Below are 19,962 nucleotides of genomic sequence, written 5' to 3'. Positions count from 1 at the left end.
CTGTCACGCTACTGCACACCAGGACGTACAGCAACGCGACCAACAGGTTTTGGATTTATTATTTTCTTCTGTGATATTTTATTGGATTGTTTCATTGCAGACAGGGTTTCGCTGTTAATCCACCTTTACTGGGGATGGCCAGATATTTGTGGTATTAATACACAAACATCTTTAGTCCACACAGCTCTTGCTAATACATGGGGGTCCTGGGCAGGTGACCACCTCGCAATGACGGGTATACAGGGTTTATCTTCGTGAGACATTTATTTTGGTTTCCTTTCTTTGGTAGCATCATGGTTGGCACTTGCTATGTGGTGGGGGCCCTCTGTGTGGTGCTGTAGGTGGGGGCCCTCTGTGTGACTGTGTTTGGTGGGGGTCCTCTGTGTGGCGCTGTTTGGTGGGGGCCCTCTGTGTGACGCTGTTTGGTGGGGGCCCTCTGTGTGGCGCTGTTTGGTGGGGGCCCTCTGTGTGGCGCTGTTTGGTGGGGGTCCTCTGTGTGACGCTGTTTGGTGGGGGCCCTCTGTGTGGCGCTGTTTGGTGGGGGCCCTCTGTGTGGCGCTGTTTGGTGGGGGCCCTCTGTGTGACGCTATTTGGTGGGGGCCCTCTGTGTGGAGCTGTTTGGTGGGGGTCCTCTGTGTGGCGCTGTTTGGTGGGGAGCCTCTGTGTGGCGCTGTTTGGTGGGGGCCCTCTGTCTGACGCTATAGGTGGGGCCCCCAGCCCCTTATGTATTATCAACGACCAAAGGGGCGGCAAATTTTTCGACCGCCCCGGGCGCCACAAACAGTTGCTACGCCACTGATCGTGGTGCTTGGTTACACTCGTTACTCGATTGAGTATCGCGGGTGCTCAAGTGCCATTCTCAAGTAGTTTTGGATTAGAGGCATACAGGCAGGATTTATTGCCTTACAGGCCTTCCATAGGTATACTGCTGCTGTAAGCTAAAAACAAAAGTCCTTTTCAAGGCAACATATTTTCTTTTACCTATTAATACCAGAAAATTTGCATGCATAAATTATATACGTAATTTAAAAAAGCACAAGGCGTGGGGTAAGGGACAGAGAAGTTTACGTGCTGCTGATGGTGCACGCAGAGGCCAAAGCCGTTGGCCAAGTGAAACTATGCATGCTTTGGGAACACAACAAACACGATCATCCATGAGACGTAGGTTCCTGTCCCATTTTGCAGAGGGTTGCAGGACACCACTCTTAAAGAGAGATCAGTGCAAACAGGTGGTTGGTTAAATGGCAGATAATGCTTCCAGTATTTCCCAGCACTACCTGTCTTCCACACGGTCCAGTCTCACTAGCCAGGAGTCTGGACCACAGAATCCTCACCCTGATCCTCTTTCCTCCCACCATGGCGAGTCCCAGGAGCAGTAACGGCGTTAGGGGCAGGCAGACCAGGCAGCTGCCTAGGTTCCCCGCTAACCCAGGGGCCCCCGGGTAGCGGCACATTACACATCCGCTATGGGGCCCGTGAGGCGGGGGGGCTTACCTGCCGCTAGTGGCGACTCCCCCCACCGCCGCCACATTGAACTATACCGGTGTCTGCATTAGTATAGAAGTTGAACCAAAGCAAATGCCGAAATTCTTAAGTGGATTCTATCACTGTGAACAAAAAAATCATACACCAATCAGATAGGAGAATGTATGCATATAAGATATGATTAATCAGAAGCTGTAAAGTGCATTTCTACAAGGACAGCTCCATGGTCTACTTCCATATTTTCACCTGCAGTACGATTAGAATATCACAATACTCCGAGCTCCTGCCCCACTGCTAAGCAGTTCAAATGCTTGATTTTTCATTGATTGAATCATTTGATTTTTTCCAGGGCTAGCTTCTTGCTTACTAAATGTTCCAGATTGTTCCTTTTGTTCATATAATCTGTAACCAGTTTTGGGATATCAGAACCCTTGTAGCCTCCAAATATAGATCCTTTCAAGGTACGCCCTGTGACAAGCAAACCTGGATGCAAACAAAGTGTGTCCTTGGGAGATGCCACACCCAACACAACAGCAACACCATTTCCACAGTAAGTACACTGGAGAGCAGTCAGCATGGATTCAGTGTGTCCTGCACATTCAATGGCAAAATCCACTCCTCCGTTAGTTAGCTCCGTAATGACCTCATGGATGGGTTTATCATAATCCTTTGGGTTTAGGCACTCAGTGGCTCCCAGTTGTAGGGCTTTTGGATACTTATCCTTATGTGAACCTACGCCAATGATTCGTGTAGCGCTTGCATCCTTGCATCCTACAATTGCTGAACAACCAACTCCTCCCAAGCCAAAAACAGCACAACTAGAGCGCTTGGTCACCTTAGCAGTGTTGACAGCTGCACCATATCCAGTAGCAAATCCACAGCCTATAAGACAAACTTCAACAAGGGCACGGGCATCTGGGTCGCCCTCCAAGGGCTGTGGGGTACTCGGTACCGGGCCAGTGTAAGTGGGATAAGTCACAGCAGCTGTGACCCGGTCCGTGGCCCTGGGCGCCCAAATCAATGGTGGTTTGTAATATAGTTTATGTGATAGTTTGTGACGCCACCTGTGGTGTTTGGCAAGCAAGATGGTAAGCCAACGCTGCGTGCAGATCCTCTGGGGCTGATGGTGTGTTGCAGCATAGATGGTGTAGCTCCCCGCAGGTGAAGCTGTAACCCCAGGACAGTGTATAGGCGTAGGCGGTGTGAGGAATGTTGGTAGCCAGATGTAGCGGTGCTGACGGTGTTGGCGCACAAATGAATGGAAGACACCAGGGCTTGCAGTTCCAAAGCTTTACTCACAGTTCATGGTACACACTGGTGCCTGACTCCGGGGTAGAGACTCAATCAACCTCCCGGGCTAGTCAGGATTATCCTCTCCAACACTCCGCCAACATGTACCTTTCCTGAACGACTCCTCTATTGCGCCTTTTAGTGTGAAGAGCTCGAGCACCGTGGTACTCTGAAGTTCCTCCTGTCAGATGTTCCTAACAACTCTACTCGTATGGCAGACAGCTGTAGCCTCTCTTGGGGACTCCCTTCTCCGGAGTCCTGGCTCTCTATTCAGTTGCTGTTGTGCCCCAAGTCTTAGATGGGAGTAGTGCATTTACAGCCAACTACTCCACCGGTGTCTGCTGCAGAACCATAAGTGTCCATACAACCTCGGGGACCGGTCCCTGGCCTTGCGCTGAGAACCTATAGGCAGGGTTCCTCTTCCAACCCACAACTCCTCTCTGTTCTCCTACTCCTTCGTTCCGCACTGTTTCTTCTCTCTCTTATGGAAGCTTAGGTTGCAGTTCTACGTCTTTCTCCTTCTGTTCCTTTTCCGTGCCAGATGGCTCAGGTCACTGAGGCAGCTGCAGCACTCCTTCCTCCATCCCTTCTTCCAGGGATCCCCACTCCTCCCGAGTGGCTCCTTTCCTTCCTTTCTGACCCTCTGTCAGACTGAACCTCCAGACTGATCTGTAATTCTAAACCTTCCCAACCTTTTATATATCTCAACTCCACCCACCTCCCAGCACATCTCGTGTTACGAAGCAAGGACCCACGAAAGGTGCGCTGCTACCCTCTAAGCATGGAGCCGCAATGTGGTCCTGCTGAACTATCCTGTGTGTGGGGTGCAGGTGTTGGAGTGTGGAAAGGAGTTCCCTACTTACCTAGGTGGTGGGGCACTACACCTTAGGAGAAGGTGCAGTACCTCTGTGGCGACTGAGCCTCAGGGGCGCCACACATCCACTTTGGCAGCGCAAATGTCAGACACCACTGTGTATTCAGTAAATGTACTTGTGCATGCGTAATGATTAGTGTTGAGCTATACCACCCGATACTGAAAAATATCGTATCGGAATGGATCGGCCGATCTAAAAAAAAGTATCGGGTATCGCAGATTCCGATCCCGAAGTCCCATTCAAGTCAATGGAACAGAAATATCGGAATTAAAAAAAACCCTTTCTTTCCCTGTAGGTTAATTCTACATGAAGAAAAACAACTAATAATAATGTAGAATGTATTGTGGGAGGTGTAGGAGACATTAAAGCCATAGAGGTTTAGCCCAATCAAATGGAATAGCAGGATTTTTTTTTTTTTTAAAGACGTTCGTAGTTACAAAGATATTGACTATGTTAAAGTCTTTAATTTTTTGTCAGATATGTATGTTTCACTACTTCCATGCTCTTTACCTTCTTTTTTACTTCTCCCACACTTTCTCCTTCATGATCCTCAGCAGCAGCATCTTTTTCATCAACTTCTTCTTTTTCTTCTTTTTTTTCTTCTTTTTCTTTTTTTTTTTTTACATTCTTCATATTCTTCTTATTCAACTATTACTCTTCTTCATATTCTACTTCTTCATCTTCTTCCTATTCTTCTTCATCATATTCTTATTTGTGTCAGGCATTCCTGTAGTTGTTATCTATAAAAGTTTGAAGATTACACCTTCCGTTCAGCCTGTCACAAAAGATTTACAACAGGATTTGTCCACGTTCAGTTTGTCCTGCAGCAGCAGGCCTTTTCCAGGGGCACCACGAGGAGGAACGGACACACCCCTGTTGTGAGTTCATTTTCCCCTTCACCGTCGCTGTCTGATGAACTCCCTCTTCTGGTGAAGGAAGGTAGTGAGGCTGATTACCAAACACCTGATCTGGTAGATGATGACTGGGTAACAGGAAATTCTGACTGGATATAAGGCAGCCGACGCCCTTCTGAGTCGCTGGTGATTTCTCTGCTGGATTCTTGGAGACCAGTCTGATTCCTGCTTCCCAAAGATAAATTTTTGCTCTGCTATTGAACTTATTAGTTTTGTTTTGTTTACCTTGTTTTTTGGAGTTCAGCCATCCCCGGTCGGGGGTGTGCTGAGTTCCATTTTTGTCTCTTGGCTCTGTCTTCAGAATTTACCTGAGTGCTGATATAGCGACTTCAGGGCCTGTTTTTCCTATCAGACGGTTGGGACATTTTTTGGTAGGGTTTTTTACGGATTGCAGACAGCAGCTTTTCTATCCTGTCCTTTTTAGTTAGCTTGGGCCCCATCTTTTGCTCAACCTATCTTTCTATCTGTGTTAGTGTTTTCATCTTGCTTCACCGTCATTATTTGTTGGGGCTGCCTATTGCTTTGGGGTCTGCTCTGGGGCAGTTTAGATTTCCCCTTTCTTTCTTTAGGCCTATTTAGTTCTCTGGCTGTGATCGAGGGGTCTAGGGCATCGTAGGAACCCCCCACGGCTACTGTTAGTTGTTGTGGATAGGATCAGGGGTCTGCAATCTGATAGCTACCAACCTCTCCGGTTTTTCTGGACTTAGCTTGTATTTTTGTTTTTTCCTCCTTCGGTGACTCATTCATAACAGAATTACCAGCCATACCGCAGATCCTAGGGTACTCAATAGCAGGAAAGAATTGTAAAAAAAAAAAGAGAGTTTGTCAGAATGTTTTTTTTTTTTTTTTGTGTATATTTCTTCCTCTATGTCTCTGAGGCCGTAGGGGGAATTTTTTTTTTTCTTTCTCAATGGAGATGAAGCAATTGTCTGATCGTGTGGAGCAGCTCACTGCTGAAGTGCGGGGAATTTCCGCCTATCTTGCTCATTCTCATGCTGCTGAACCAAAGAACCCTACTCCTGATGTGTTTTTGGGGATCGGTCTAAATTTTTGAATTTTAAGAATAATTGTAAATTATTTTTTGCCTTGAAGCCTAACTCGTCGGGGAGCTCCACGCAGCAGGTTAAAATTGTCATCTCTTTGCTGCGCGGCGATCCCCAGGATTTCTTTGAAACCTGATGATCCTATTCTTACTAATGTGGACGCATTTTTTCAAGCCTTGGGGTTGTTGTATGATGAACCTAATGCTATTGATCAGGCTGAAAAGGCCCTGTTGGCATTGAGCCAGGGTCGGGATTCTGCAGAGTTGTACTGTCAAAAATTCCAAAAGTGGGCGGTCCTTACTACCTGGAATGATGGTGCCTTGGCAGCTCTCTTTCGGAAGCGTTTGTCAGAAACCGTAAAAGATACTATGGTGGTCTCTTGGCTCTGTCTTCAGAATTTACCTGAGTGCTGATATAGCGACTTCAGGGCCTGTTTTTCCTATCAGACGGTTGGGACATTTTTTGGTAGGGTTTTTGGTAGGGTTTTTTACGGATTGCAGACAGCAGCTTTTCTATCCTGTCCTTTTTAGTTAGCTTAGGCCCCATCGTTTGCTCAACCTATCTTTCTATCTGTGTTAGTGTTTTCATCTTGCTTCACCGTCATTATTTGTTGGGGGCTGCCTATTGCTTTGGGGTCTGCTCTGGGGCAGTTTAGATTTCACCTTTCTTTCTTTAGGCCTATTTTGTACTCCGGCTGTGATCGAGGGGTCTAGGGCATCGTAGGAACCCCCCACGGCTACTGTTAGTTGTTGTGGATAGGATCAGGGGTCTGCAATCCGATAGCTACCAACCTCTCCAGTTTTTCTGGACTTAGCTTGTATTTTTGTTTTTTCCTCCTTCGGTGACTCTTTCATAACACACCCCCATACACTGCTTAGTCTTCTTCTGCTAATAAATTTGATAATATCCTTTGCTCAGATTTTTAGTCTTATGCTTAATGTTCTTCTGCTTTTGTTTTTTATGCTTCTTGGTCTTCTGTCTCTTGTTGTTCTGCATCTTGGTGGTTGTCTTCCTGTTCTTTGTCCTCTTGGTCATCTTATTCAGGGTCATCTTTTAGGTATTCTTCTGTGTGGTCTTCAGGGTATTTGTCTTCAGGGTCATTTTCATGGAGATCCAGAGTGAGAATCAAAAAACATTTCCACAAGCTTGAACTTGGAAAAGTAGCAGAAGTTACAAGAAGGCTGAGGAACTGTCGAGAACCAGCTGACGGTACTGGAACCCGGAGTGGCAGCAGAATGAACAAGAGCCAATGGCGCAACCATGGACCAGCTGACTGTGCTGGAACACAGTTACTAAGCAGGAGGTACCTGTGCTCCAAAGCACTACCAAGGACCAGCAGACGTTGCTGGAACTCGGATACCAAGAAGGAGGCACCTAGGCCAAAGGCACTGCCGAAAACCAGCTGACGGTGCTGGAACCCGGATGGGTAGCAGAAGGAACAAGAGCCAATGGGACAACCGTGGAACATCTGACGGTGCTGGAACACCGTTACTAAGCAGGAGGTACCTGTGCTCCAAAGCACTACCAAGGACCAGCAGACGTTGCTGGAACTCGGATACCGACAAGGAGGCACCTAGGCCAAAGGCTCTGCCGGGAACCAGCTGACGTTGCTGGAACCCGGATGGGTAGCAGAAGGTACCCATGATTAACAAAGTTTTGCATCCGCGAGCAGGCCGCAGTTACCGAAACCCACAGTCCTACAGGGGGTGCTTGTCCTATTGGCACTATGGAACCAGCCTTTTTTACCAGAACCCGCAGCCCAAATAGGAAGCACCGAAACTGCAGGCACCATAGACTCGGCTAACCCTACCGCAACACGACAGGACAACGTATCGGTGGCAAAGTGACGTTGACACTACCCGGAAACAGCAGGCGTGCTGTAACAAGGCTGGGCAGGAGGGAGTACCCGTGCCAAAGACAATGCCGAGAACCAGCTGACGGTGCTGGAACCCGGATGGGTAGCAGAAGGAACAAGAGCCAATGGGACAACCGTGGAACATCTGACGGTGCTGGAACACCGTTACTAAGCAGGAGGTACCTGTGCTCCAAAGCACTACCAAGGACCAGCAGACGTTGCTGGAACTCGGATACCGACAAGGAGGCACCTAGGCCAAAGGCTCTGCCGGGAACCAGCTGACGTTGCTGGAACCCGGATGGGTAGCAGAAGGTACCCATGATTAACAAAGTTTTGCATCCGCGAGCAGGCCGCAGTTACCGAAACCCACAGTCCTACAGGGGGTGCTTGTCCTATTGGCACTATGGAACCAGCCTTTTTTACCAGAACCCGCAGCCCAAATAGGAAGCACCGAAACTGCAGGCACCATAGACTCGGCTAACCCTACCGCAACACGACAGGACAACGTATCGGTGGCAAAGTGACGTTGACACTACCCGGAAACAGCAGGCGTGCTGTAACAAGGCTGGGCAGGAGGGAGTACCCGTGCCAAAGACAATGCCGAGAACCAGCTGACGGTGCTGGAACCCGGATGGGTAGCAGAAGCTACAATACTCAATGGAACTACCGAGAACCAGCTGACGGTGCTGGAACCAGGAGGGGCAGCAGAAGGAACAAGAGCCAATGGCCCAACCGTGGACGAGCTGACGGTGCTGGAACACGGTTTCTAAGCAGGAGTTACATGTGCTAAAAAGCACTACCAAGATCCAGCAGACGTTGCTGGAACTCGGATACCGACAAGGAGGCAACAAAGCCAAAGGCTCTGCCGGGAACCAGCAGACAGTGCTGAAACCCGGATTGGTAGCAGAAGGTACCCATGATCAACAAAGTTGCAAGGCCGCGAGCAGGACGCAGTTTCCGAAACCCACAGTCCAACAGGGGGTGCTTGTCCTATTGGCACTACAGAACCAGCCTTTATTACCAGAACCCGCAGCCCACATAGAAAGCACCAAAACTGCAGGCACCATAGACTCGGCAAACCCGACCGTAACACGACAGGACAACGTATCGGTGGCAAAGTTACGTTGACACTACCCGGAAACAGGCGTGCTGGAACCAGGCTGGGCAGGAGGGAGTACCCGTGCCAAAGACACTGCCGAGAACCAGCTGACGGTGCTGGAACCCGGATGGGTAGCAGAAGCTACAAGAGTCAATGGAACTACCGAGAACCAGCTGACGGTGCTGGAACCCAGAGGGGCAGCAGAAGGAACAAGAGCCAATGGCACAACCGTGTACCAGCTGACAGTGCTGGAACACGGTTTCTAAGCTGGAGTTACCTGTGCTGAAAAGCAATACCAAGAACCAGCAGACGTTGCTGGAACTCGGATACCGACAAGGAGGCATCAATGCCAAAGGCTCTGCCGGGAACCAGCAGACGGTGCTGGAACCCGGATGGGTAGCAGAAGGTACCCATGATCAACAAAGTTGCAAGGCCGCGAGCAGGACGCAGTTTCCGAAACCCACAGTCCAACAGGGGGTGCTTGTCCTATTGGCACTACAGAACCAGCCTTTATTACCAGAACCCGCAGCCCACATAGAAAGCACCAAAACTGCAGGCACCATAGACTCGGCAAACCCGACCGCAACACGACAGGACAACGTATCGGTGGCAAAGTTACATTGACACTACCCGGAAACAGGCGTGCTGGAACCAGGCTGGGCAGGAGGGAGTACCCGTGCCAAAGACTCTGCCGAGAACCAGCTGACGGTGCTGGAACCGGGATGAGTAGCAGAAGCTACAAGAGTCAATGGAACTACCGAGAACCAGCTGACGGTGCTGGAACTCAGAGGGGCAGCAGAAGGAACAAGAGCCAATGGCACAACCGTGGACCAGCTGACGGTGCTGGAACACGGTTTCTAAGCAGGAGGTACCTGTGCTAAAAAGCACTACCAAGGACCAGCAGACGTTGCTGGAACTCGGATACCAAGAAGGAGGCACCTAGGCCAAAGGCTCTGCCGGGAACCAGCTGACGGTGCTGGAACCAGGCTGAGCAGGAGGGAGTACCCGTGCCAAAGACACTTCTGAGCTGCAACTGGCGATGTTGGAGCCATGGGGTCAATCATGCAGCAGGCTGAGGCCTACTTCGAGCTAGTTTTATATTGGTTGTACACAACTACTGATTTTAACCGGGCTCTACTTGGGCCTCTGGTTCTACTGTCTCTAGTATTTCCCCTGGCCTACAACCCCGCCAGTCGCCGCTCTGAAGTGGCGTGTGCACAATCCACACTTGTTCCTGTGTGACTGGGGCTCAGTCACGTCAGTTGATCCACTGATGTGTGTCCGGCAAGGTCTCCTGCTCTGTCCACATTCCGACTACTAGTAATGGGAATGGGGACAGAGCGGCAGACATTGCCGGACACACATCAGTGAATCAACTGACGTGCCTGAGCCACAGTAACACAGGAACAAGTGTGGATTGTGCACACGCCACTTCAGAGCAGCGACTGGCGGGGTTGGAGGCCAGGGGAAATACTAGAGACAGTAGAGCCAGAGGCCTAAGTGGAGCACGGTGGAAAATCAGTAGTAGTGTGATTTTGGAGGCAGCAGGAGACTTTGCCATCCACATAGCAGGGGAACAGCAGGCGTTACTGAACCCCACAGACACAGGAGCGAGTGTTTGAATCTGTGCAGACAGCACTTCCAAGCTACAACTGGCTGTGTTGTAGCCCAGGATCAATGCTCCGAGCAGGCTGAGGCCTACTTGGAGCGAGGAGAAAATGCGTTGCAGTGTGAGTTTGGAGGCAGCAGGAGACATTGCCATTCACACAGCAGGGGAACAGCTGGCATTACTGAACCCCACTAACACAGGAGCTAGTGTGTTTTGCTCTGTGAAGACGGCACTTCTGAACACCAACTGGCGTTGTAGGAGCACAGGATGAGGCATGGAGCAGGCTGAGGTCTGATGTTGTTGGCATGTGGATGGAGCAGGAGACTTTGCCGTCTACACAGCAGGGGAACAGCTGGCATTACTGAACCCCACTAACACAGGAGCTAGTGTGTTTTGCTCTGTGAAGACGGCACTTCTGAACACCAACTGGCGTTGTTGGAGCACAGGATGAGGCATGGAGCAGGCTGAGGTCTGATGTTGTTGGCATGTGGATGGAGCAGGAGAGTTTGCCGTCTACACAGCAGGGGAACAGCTGGCATTACTGAATCCCACTAACACAGGAGCTAGTGTGTTTTGTTCTGTGAAGACGGCACTTCTGAACACCAACTGGCGTTGTTGGAGCCCAGGATGAAGCATGGAGCAGGCTGAGGCCAACTTGCAGCACGTTTTATAGAGGTTGTAGACTACTACTGATTGTAACCGTGCTCCACTTAGGTCTCAGGCTCCACTGTCTCTAGTATTTCCCCTGGCCTCCAACCCCACCAGTGACAGCTCTGAAGTGGCGTCTGCACAATCCACACTTGTTCCTGTGTTAATTGGGCTCAGTCCTGTCAGTTGATCCCCTGATGTGTGTCCGGCAAGGTCTCCTGCTCTGTCCTCATTCATACTACTAGTAATGGGAATGTGGACAGACCAGGAGACCTTGCCGGACACACATCAGGGGATCAACTGACGTGACTGAGCCCCAGTAACTCAGGAAGAAGTGTGGATTGTGCAGACGCCACTTCAGAGCAGCAACTGGCGGGGTTGGAGGCCAGGGGAAATACTAGAGACAGTGGAGCCAGAGGCCTAAGTGAAGCACGGTTAAAAATCAGTAGTAGTTTGAATGTGGATGGAGCAGGAGACTTTGCAGTCCACACAGCAGGGTAGCAGCTGGCATTACTGAACCCCAATAACACAGGAGCTAGTGTTTTTCTCTGTGCAGACGACACATCTGAGCGACAACTGGCTGTGTTGAAGCCCAGGGATTATAGTTCAGGTGGTAGAAACATGAACACAACAGGAGACCTGGATACAGTTGCCAACCAATTATTTAGTCGGGAAGAGGACTGGCAAATTCTGGGGAGATCCAGGCCTTGTTCATTTTCAGAAAAGTAAGCCGGTCAACGTTATCGGAAGAAAGTCGCGTGCGACGGTCTGTTAGTACACCACCTGCGGCACTAAAGACGCGTTCCGATAATACACTGGCAGCAGGGCAAGCCAGCACCTCCAATGCATACTGGCTAAGCTCTGGCCATGTATCCAGCTTAGAGACCCAAAACTTGAAGGGGGAAGAGCCATCTGGGAGTACACTCACAGGGCAAGACATGTAGTCTGTCACCATCTGATGGAAACGTTGCCTCCTGCTGACTGGAGCCGTCAGTGATGGTGTAGACAATTGTGGCGGACACACAAAACTTTGCCACATTTGGGCCATAGTGGTCTTGCCTTGTGCTGAGGCGCTGCCTCTGCTCCCTCTTTGTGCCGAGTTTCCTCCACTGGCTCGACGCACAGAGGTGCTTTGTAAAGCACTAGCACCACTGCTGTCGGGTGGAATGGAAAACATGATGGACTGCACCAGTGTGTCTTGGTACTCCCGCAGTTTACACTCCCGGTTCAACGTTGGTGTGAGGGTTTGCAAGTTGTCCCGGTAGCGAGGATCTAGGAGGGTGTACACCCAATAATCAGCCGTATAGAGAATGTGGGCGATGCGACGGTCGTTTCTCAGGCACTGCAGCATGAAGTCAACCATGTGCTGAAGACTCCCAACTGCCAAAGAACCGCTGTCCCCTGCTTGAGGCGTGATCTCTGCCTGCTCTGCATCACCCCACCCTCGCTGTACATACTGACTAGAGCTTTGTGTACCTCCCTCCTCTGGAGAGATGTCTTCCTCCTCCATCGACTCCTCCTCATCCGCCTCACAAAGTGTCCCCTGCCTAGGCCTTTGTGAGGAAGCACGTAGCGCAGACTGTCCAGTAGCAGATGGCATTTCGGACTCCTCATCCTCCACCTCTTCCAAAACCTCATCCCTTAGTGCTTGCAGTGTTTTTTGAAGCAGACAGATAAGGGGGACAGTCATGCTGACTAGTGCATCATCTGCACTCGCCATCCGCGTGGAATCATCGAAGGCACGCAAAACGAGGCAGATGTCCTTCATAGAGGCCCAGTCAGTGGTGCTGAAGTGTGACCGGCGCACAGTGCGACTTGTTTGCGCCTGATGCAGCTGGTACTCTATGACTGCTGCCTGCTGCTCACACAACCGCTCCAACATATGTAACGTAGAATTCCACCTGGTGGGTAAGTCACATATGATGCGATGTTCCGGAAGGCGTAATCGGCGCTGCAGAGCAGCAAGGCGCGACCTTGCCGTGCTGGAACGCTGCAAGTGAGCGCACTCTATGCGGACCTTGTGCAGCAGTGCATCAAGATCCGGATAGTCGCTCAGAAAGCTCTGCACGACCAAGTTGAGCACATGTGCCAGACATGGGATGTGAGTGAGGTTGCAAAGGCCAAGAGCTGCCACCAGATTTCGGCCATTGTCACACACTACCAAGCCCGGCTGGAGATTCGCTGGCAGAAACCACACGTCGCTCTCCTGCTTGATGGCATTCCAGAGCTCCTGCGCTGTGTGGCTTCGATTCCCCAAAGAAATTAATTTCAGTACGGCCTGTTGACGTTTGGCGACGGCTGTGGTCATATCAGTCATAACAGGCTCCTGCTGCGCTGTTTCAGAGGAACTTGAGTAGGAGGAGGAGTCAATGTGTACAGACTGGATTCCTGCAATCCATGGAGTTGGCAGAACACGTACAGCGCCACTCTCCAGATCTGTACCCGGCTCAGCAACATTGACCCAATGGGCAGTGAGGGAAAGGTATCGTGTCCCTGTCCATGGTTACTGGTCCACGCATCGGTGGTCAGGTGGACCTTGCTACTGACGGCGTTTAGTAGCGCATATTTTATGTTTGCCTCCACATGTTTCTGCAGGGCAGGGACGGCTCGCCTGCTGAAATAAAAGCGGCTGGGCACGGTGTATTGTGGGACCGCCAATGCCATGAAGTCCCGGAAGGTGTCAGTCTCCACCAGCCTGAATGACAGCATTTCAAGTGCCAGTAGTTTGGCAATGCCAGCATTCATAGCCTGTGCTCGGGGATGGTTTGCCGAGTATGGTCACCTTTCTCCCATGCCTGTGCTACCGATGGCTGTCGAGTGGCCTGGGAGTGTGAGGATGACTTGGAATGTGATGCTGTGGGTGGAATGTCACAGGGTCTCCGGACAACAGTGCCAGAGGTTCTTCCTTGGCGATCCTGTGAGGAAGCCGAACCAGCTGTGTGTGAGCTGGAGGAAGAGGCCCCAACACGAGCTGAAGAGGTGGTAGGTGGTGCTGTACATTGGCCTACGTCTTCAGTGTGTCTGTGTAACTCCACCTCGTGCTTGGTCCGCACATGTTTCCACATATTAGTGGTATTGAGGTTGCTGACATTTTTCCCTCTTTTGACTCTCTGATGACACAGCTTGCATTTGACAAAGCAAATGTCATCTGCAACTGTGTCAAAAAAGGACCACGCACTGCAAGTCTTGGGAGCGCCCGTTTTGCCTTTTGAAAGTGGAATGCTCCTAACGTGTGCCGAAGTGGAGGCTACAGGCAACCAAGTCTGCCCCTCTCCCTCTCCCTCCGGTTTTGGCCGTTCGGGGAATCTCTTCCTCAGAGTTGCTCCCACCACCTTCCTGTTCCTCACGCCATGATGGGTCAAGGACCTCATCATCTACACTCCCCTCTTCAAACACCTGCTTCTCCTGGGTTGTCTCGCCAGCACCGTACGCAACAGAAAGTGGCAACTGTGTCTCGTCATCATCTGATGCGTACTGAGGTGTGCTGACCATAGGCACTGACCCACCCGCCTCTTCAGATTCAGAGGGACAAAGAAGTTGCGCATCACTGCATACTCCCTCTTCTTCACAATCTGGAATGCTGCTTGGCTGGCCCCCTCTTTCCAAACCAACAGATTCCAAGAACAGAAGTAGAGACTGTGATGGCTCCTGTCCAGTGCTCTCTGACTGCCTGGGCACTTTGGCAGGTGGTGAAGAGACAGATGGTTGCTCTTCGGTGCTCTGGCCCTGAGAGGATGTGGAAGTAATTGAAGTCGATGCGTTAGCTGGCATCCATCCCACAACGGCTTCAATTTGTTCCTCCCGCAGCAGTGGGGTACGTTGAGGTCCTACAAAGCTGCGCATAAAGGACTGTTGCCTGCTAAAACTGGGGGATGCTGACTCACTGGTGCCAACAGCAGGCACAGACTCTCCACGTCCTCTCCCTGCAGAATCCCCACGTCCTCTCCCTGCAGAATCCCCACGTCCTCTCCCTGCTGAAACTCCACGCCCACGTGCCTTACTCCCTGCCTTCTTCATCTTGCTAGACTGAGAAAGATAGGCAGAAAAGTACAAAGGGGGGCCTTAGTGTGCTTATTCCTGAACAGCTGGTTACAGGTATAAGAAACACTAATTTTATGAAGTGTGTGTATCGACTACACTTTAATGGGAGCTAATGTGGCCTACACAACTTTCAACTGTAGTGTTTGGTGAACTTTGCTGTTTTTTTGGGGGGGAAAAAAAACTAAAATGATGTGATCAAAGATTTGAAAGTGAGAGTATCACCAACTTTCTGGAGCTATTACAATGCAGGCAGGTAACCTACAATGCAAAAGATGAGGCTCCAAAAAATTTGGGTAATACTAATCTGGCTGCAGCTGAACGGCACAAGCCAGAAAAAAGGCTTCTCTACTCCTATATAGTGTTTGCAACCAACCAATGTAGATGGATATGGATGGATGCACACTAATAGGAGAAGAAAAAATGAGCTGCAATTAAAGAAAAATATGTGCGAGGCAGTGACGCACGCTGAGCAGCCTACAACCAGACGTAGCTGCCGGACACACTACTCAGCGTGAGCTGCACTCACACACAGTCAGAGACCTCTCAGACAGCCGTGAACAGTGCAGCTAAGTGGGCACTAGCACTGACAGGCTGCAGAAAGGCTCCGCTGTGTACTCCTAGAGTGTTTGCAACCACCATATATGGATACGGATGGATGCACACTAATAGGAGAAAAAATGAGCTGCAATAAAAGAAAAATGTGTGAGGCAGTGACACGCTGAGCAGCCTACAACCAGACGTAGCTGCAGGACACACTACTCAGCGTGAGCTGCACTCAAACACAGTCAGAGACCTCTCAGACAGCCGTGAATAGTGCAGCTAAGTGGGCACTAGCACTGAAAGGCTGCAGAAAGGCTCCGCTGTCTACTACTAGTGTTTGCAACCAACGTATATTGATACGGATGGAAGCACACTAGATAGAATTTTTTAAAAATAAGCAGCTCAAAAAGAAAAATATGTATGAGGCAGCAGTGAGGCACGCTGGGCGGCCTACAACCAGACGTGGCTGCAGGACCCACTCCACAGCGTGAGCTGCACTCACACAGCCCTTGCAGACAGCTGTGAACACTGCTGCTAGGGAAAAGAAAGCTACAGTGGTGGTTTATGTAGCCTGGGTAAAGCACAATATTGTTTTGAGAATCGCTATTTCTAACTGTCCCTCACAGTCTTCAACAGCAGCCTGTCCCTAACTGAATTCACAGCCGAGTGACCAGAAATGGCGGCGGCTTTTATAGTGCATCATGACATCATTTCAGCAGCCAATCACAGCCATGCCAATAGTTTACATGCCTAACAGGATGTGCCCACACTTCTGAGGATTCCCATTGGCTGAATCAAAGCGAGCGGGCTGATAGCATTATGGGAACTTCCCATTCCGTTATCCGATACGAAAAAAGTATCGGAAGTCAGTATCGGAATTCCGATACAGCTAATATCGGCCGATACCCGATACTTGCGGTATCGGAAAGCTCAACACTAGTAATGATAAATCGCTTTCCCTTTACAGGTAAATCTGCTTGCACCATCATCCATCAGTCCTGATTGAGCTCCAAATGCAAACTCTAATTTTTTGCAGATGTTACTGTGTGGGCCATCGCAAGCTCTGCACGATTTCTTTTGACTTCATGAGCAAACAAGCAACACCATTTCCACAGTAAGTACACTGGAGAGCAGTCAGCATGGTTTCAGTGCGTCCTGCACATTCAACGGCAAAATCCACTCCTCCATTAGTTAGCTCAGTAATGACCTCATGAATGGGTTTATCGTAAACCTTTGGGTTTAGGCACTCAGTGGCTCCCAGTTGTAAGGCTTTTGGATACTTATCCTTATGTGAACCTACTCCAATGATTCGTGTAGCGCTTGCATCCTTGCATCCTACAATTGCTGAAAAACCAACTCCTCCCAAGCCAAAAACAGCACAACTAGAGCGCTTGGTCACCTTAGCAGTGTTGACAGCTGCACCATATCCAGTAGAAAATCCACAGCCTATAAGACAAACTTCAACAAGGGCACGGGCATCCACTTTGGCAACGTAAATGTCAGACACCACAGTGTATTCAGTGAATGTACTTGTGCATGCGTAATGATAAATCGCTTTGCCTTTACAGGTAAATCTGCTTGTACCATCATCCATCAGTCCTGATTGAGCTCCAAATGCAAACTCTAATTTTTTGCAGATGTTACTGTGTTGGCCATCGCAAGCTCTGCACGATTTATTCTGACTTCATGAGCCTTTGGAGGAGCTACTTCAATATCTTCAATGCTGAGGGGCTTGCATGGTTCCCAGGCAATAGCGGCCTTGCATTTAATAGCCTTTCCTGCGGTGCTCATGGTGGTTCCGGTTCAAAGCAATGATGGAGGAGAGAGCGTCAGCTGATGCCTCCTCTCCCATCATTCCCCTCTGCCTCTGACACTGCGGGTGTGTGATGACGTCATCGCGCACTCACTGTGTGCCAGGCAGTGCAGCCGTTGAGACAGGAGCCCCCTGAGGAAGCGACGAAATATCAAGCGTAACGTGCGTTGGGGAACGTGGTCACAGCACGAGCAGTCATTATGGGTAATTAACCTCTTCACTCTTTACTTAGTCATGTAGCGGTCTTTGCATACGTAATGTATACATAAATATATTTATTGTTGATACTGTGGTAATTGCAGGTACGCAGGATGCAGTGACGAGTCGCGAGACAATTTGGTGCTTTCTATAATAACTTTTATAAGACTAGAGGGAACTTTCCTCAGTCACGGCTTGATCACCAAAAGCGGTAATGGAGCGCCGACACCAGGGCCTAGCGGGGTACTCGGTATCGGGCCCGTTGATCTCAATGGGAGTGTCACGGAAGCTGTGACCCGGTCCGTGGCCCTGGGGCTCCATGGCAAAAAAGGGGGTGAATGAACAATGAAATAAAGTTTATGAATAGTTTGTGACGCCACCTGTGGTGTTCGGCAAGTGAGGTGTTAGACCGACGCTGCATGCAGATCCTCTGGGACTGGTGGTGGGTTGCAGCCAAGATGGTGAAGCTCCCCACAGGTGGAGCCGTAGTCCCAGGGCAGTGTAGATGTAGCAATGGAGGAGAGGCACAGGCGGTGTAGAGGCCGTTGCCCAGAAGTAGCTTTGCAGGGTGTAGTGATGCGGGAATAAGTGGAGGACACCAGGGCATGTAGTTCCAAAGCTTTACTCACAGTCTGCAGTTCACACAGATGCCTGCCTCCGTGCTGTGTCCTCCGGGTCCTGGGCTCAGTCAACCTCCAGGCAAGATAGGATGCTCCCTTCGAACACTCCGCCAACATGTACCTTTCTGAATGTCTCCTCTATAGCGCCTTTTACTGAAGTACTCCTAGTACTGAGTTACACTGGAGTGCCTCCTGACAGATGTTCCCAAGAACTCTACTTGTACAGCAGACAGCTGTAGCCTGCTTCGGGGACGCCTTACTCCTGAGTCCCAGCTCACTATCCAAGTTGCTGTTGTGCCCCCAAGTCTTAGATGGGAGTAGCTCACTACTCCACCGGTGTCTGCTGCAGAGCCTTCAGTATCCATACAACCTCGGGGACCGGGCCCCGGCCTTGCGTTTAGAGCTTCTAGGCAGGGTTCTTCTCTAACCAACGTCCTCTCTGTTCCATTTTTCTCCTTCATTCTGTACTAATCCCTCTCTCTCATAGAAGGTCAGGTTTCAGTCCAATGTCTTTCTCCTTCTTTCCTTTCCTGTGCCAGCTGGCTCAGATCACTGAGGCAGCTGCAGCACTCCTTCCTCCATCCCTCTTCCAGGAATCCTCACTCCTCTCCGAGTGACTCTCTCTCTCACTGACTGACTGACTGACTAACTAACTCTTCCTGCTCTTTATGTAGTCTAAACTCCACCCGCCTCCCAGCACGTTTCGTGTTCCAAGCAGGGAACCACCAAAGGTGCTCTGCTACCCTCTAAGCAAGGAGCCGCAATGTGGCTTTGCTGAACTACCATGTTGTGTGGGATGCGAGTGTTGCAGCGTGGTCAGGAGTTCTCACCTTACCTGGATGGTGGGGCACCACACCTCAGGAGGAGGTGCAGTACCTCTGTGGCGACTGAAGCCTCCGGGGTGCCACAGTAACACGGGTTGCCCTCGCAGGGGCTCTAAAACAAGCAAACACAAACGGGTAGAACACGACTACTTCCGGCAATAGCCGGTCACTATAGGGCCGCGGTATGGCTGACTACGGGTCCGTAAATATATAGTCAACTTAGCCGTCCAGGCGTCCCTCGCCATTCGGGATGGTGGTCTTTCGGCGTAGTAGTCGCTGGGCCCAGTTGGTGAGGCGTTGGCGTAGTCTTCGCACGCTCCAGCGCTCTGATGACACTGGAGCCCCACAGGCCCCGGCTGAGTCCTTGGACGGATGGGCCGCAGTTCCCAGACTGGGGCAAGTGGCAGCGATGTAGGGTGGCGAATCACAGACCACCCACGCAGCTAACAGCTGTGACGGGGAGTCCACGGCCAGCAGAGGCTCGGCCCCTGCTGCGAACCGCTGCGGGACAGTGGTGGCCGGCGGCGGCACTGTACTTGCCGCGAACACTGGAGAGAGCAGGGCGACTGCGGGTGGCGGGTAACAGGTCGCTGCCGCGGGGTGGAGCGAGATGGCAGCGGCCGCGGGCGACCGCGGGTAGGCTGCATCCGCGGGCTGGAGCGGGGCAGCAAATCTCGGATGATCGCCCTGCCACCGTCCCTCTGGAGTCCTCAGTCGGCATCTTCCCTGGCACTGGTAGGTCGCTCTATCTTGCAGTCGCTCCCACAGTCGCCTGCTGCCTCTGTCACAGTCTGCTCACTCATCGTCCCGGGGATTCCCCGCCTCCTTTATATTGTTCCCTCCTCCAGCCCATCTGTCTGTCACAACAGCTTGTCCTCGAACTCTGTCCCCCGGGGACAGTTTCCCCCGGAACCCAGATGACGGCTCCCTTGGTTCCGGTCCGGATACTCGACGGGGGCCATTCCTCCCACACTACCATGGTGATGTTTATGATTTAGGGGCACTTGTTCAGCATACCATTGCACTGCATGGTTGGCTATATGAGCCTCCTGATACTGAGTGAATCAGCTGCCTGATGTTTACATTAACTCTTTCTATTACTATTGGT

General features: G+C 50.8%; 2 protein-coding genes across 2 annotated transcripts; both read right to left on the bottom strand.

Moving 5' to 3' along the window:
- Window positions 1-1,816: 1,816 nt before the first annotated feature.
- Window positions 1,817-16,392, bottom strand: LOC141088147 (NADP-dependent alcohol dehydrogenase-like). Its single transcript, XM_073574078.1, has 3 exons — window positions 16,351-16,392; window positions 3,713-3,787; window positions 1,817-2,410 (listed from the first exon to the last, which is right to left on the bottom strand). The coding sequence occupies exons 1-3, from the start codon at window positions 16,390-16,392 to the stop codon at window positions 1,817-1,819; spliced, it is 711 nt and encodes a 236-aa protein (XP_073430179.1).
- A 46-nt stretch (window positions 16,393-16,438) lies between these two features.
- Window positions 16,439-19,657, bottom strand: LOC141088332 (NADP-dependent alcohol dehydrogenase-like). Its single transcript, XM_073574378.1, has 2 exons — window positions 19,599-19,657; window positions 16,439-17,063 (listed from the first exon to the last, which is right to left on the bottom strand). The coding sequence occupies exons 1-2, from the start codon at window positions 19,655-19,657 to the stop codon at window positions 16,439-16,441; spliced, it is 684 nt and encodes a 227-aa protein (XP_073430479.1).
- Window positions 19,658-19,962: the final 305 nt, after the last annotated feature.

The sequence above is a fragment of the Dendrobates tinctorius genome, unplaced genomic scaffold (assembly GCF_039654945.1).
Source record: "Dendrobates tinctorius isolate UK_male_01 unplaced genomic scaffold, ASM3965494v1 ptg000038l, whole genome shotgun sequence".
In the NCBI taxonomy this organism is placed as follows: domain Eukaryota; kingdom Metazoa; phylum Chordata; class Amphibia; order Anura; family Dendrobatidae; genus Dendrobates; species Dendrobates tinctorius.
Note: the sequence above shows the minus strand (reverse complement) of the source record. Positions and strands in the feature narration are given on the sequence as shown.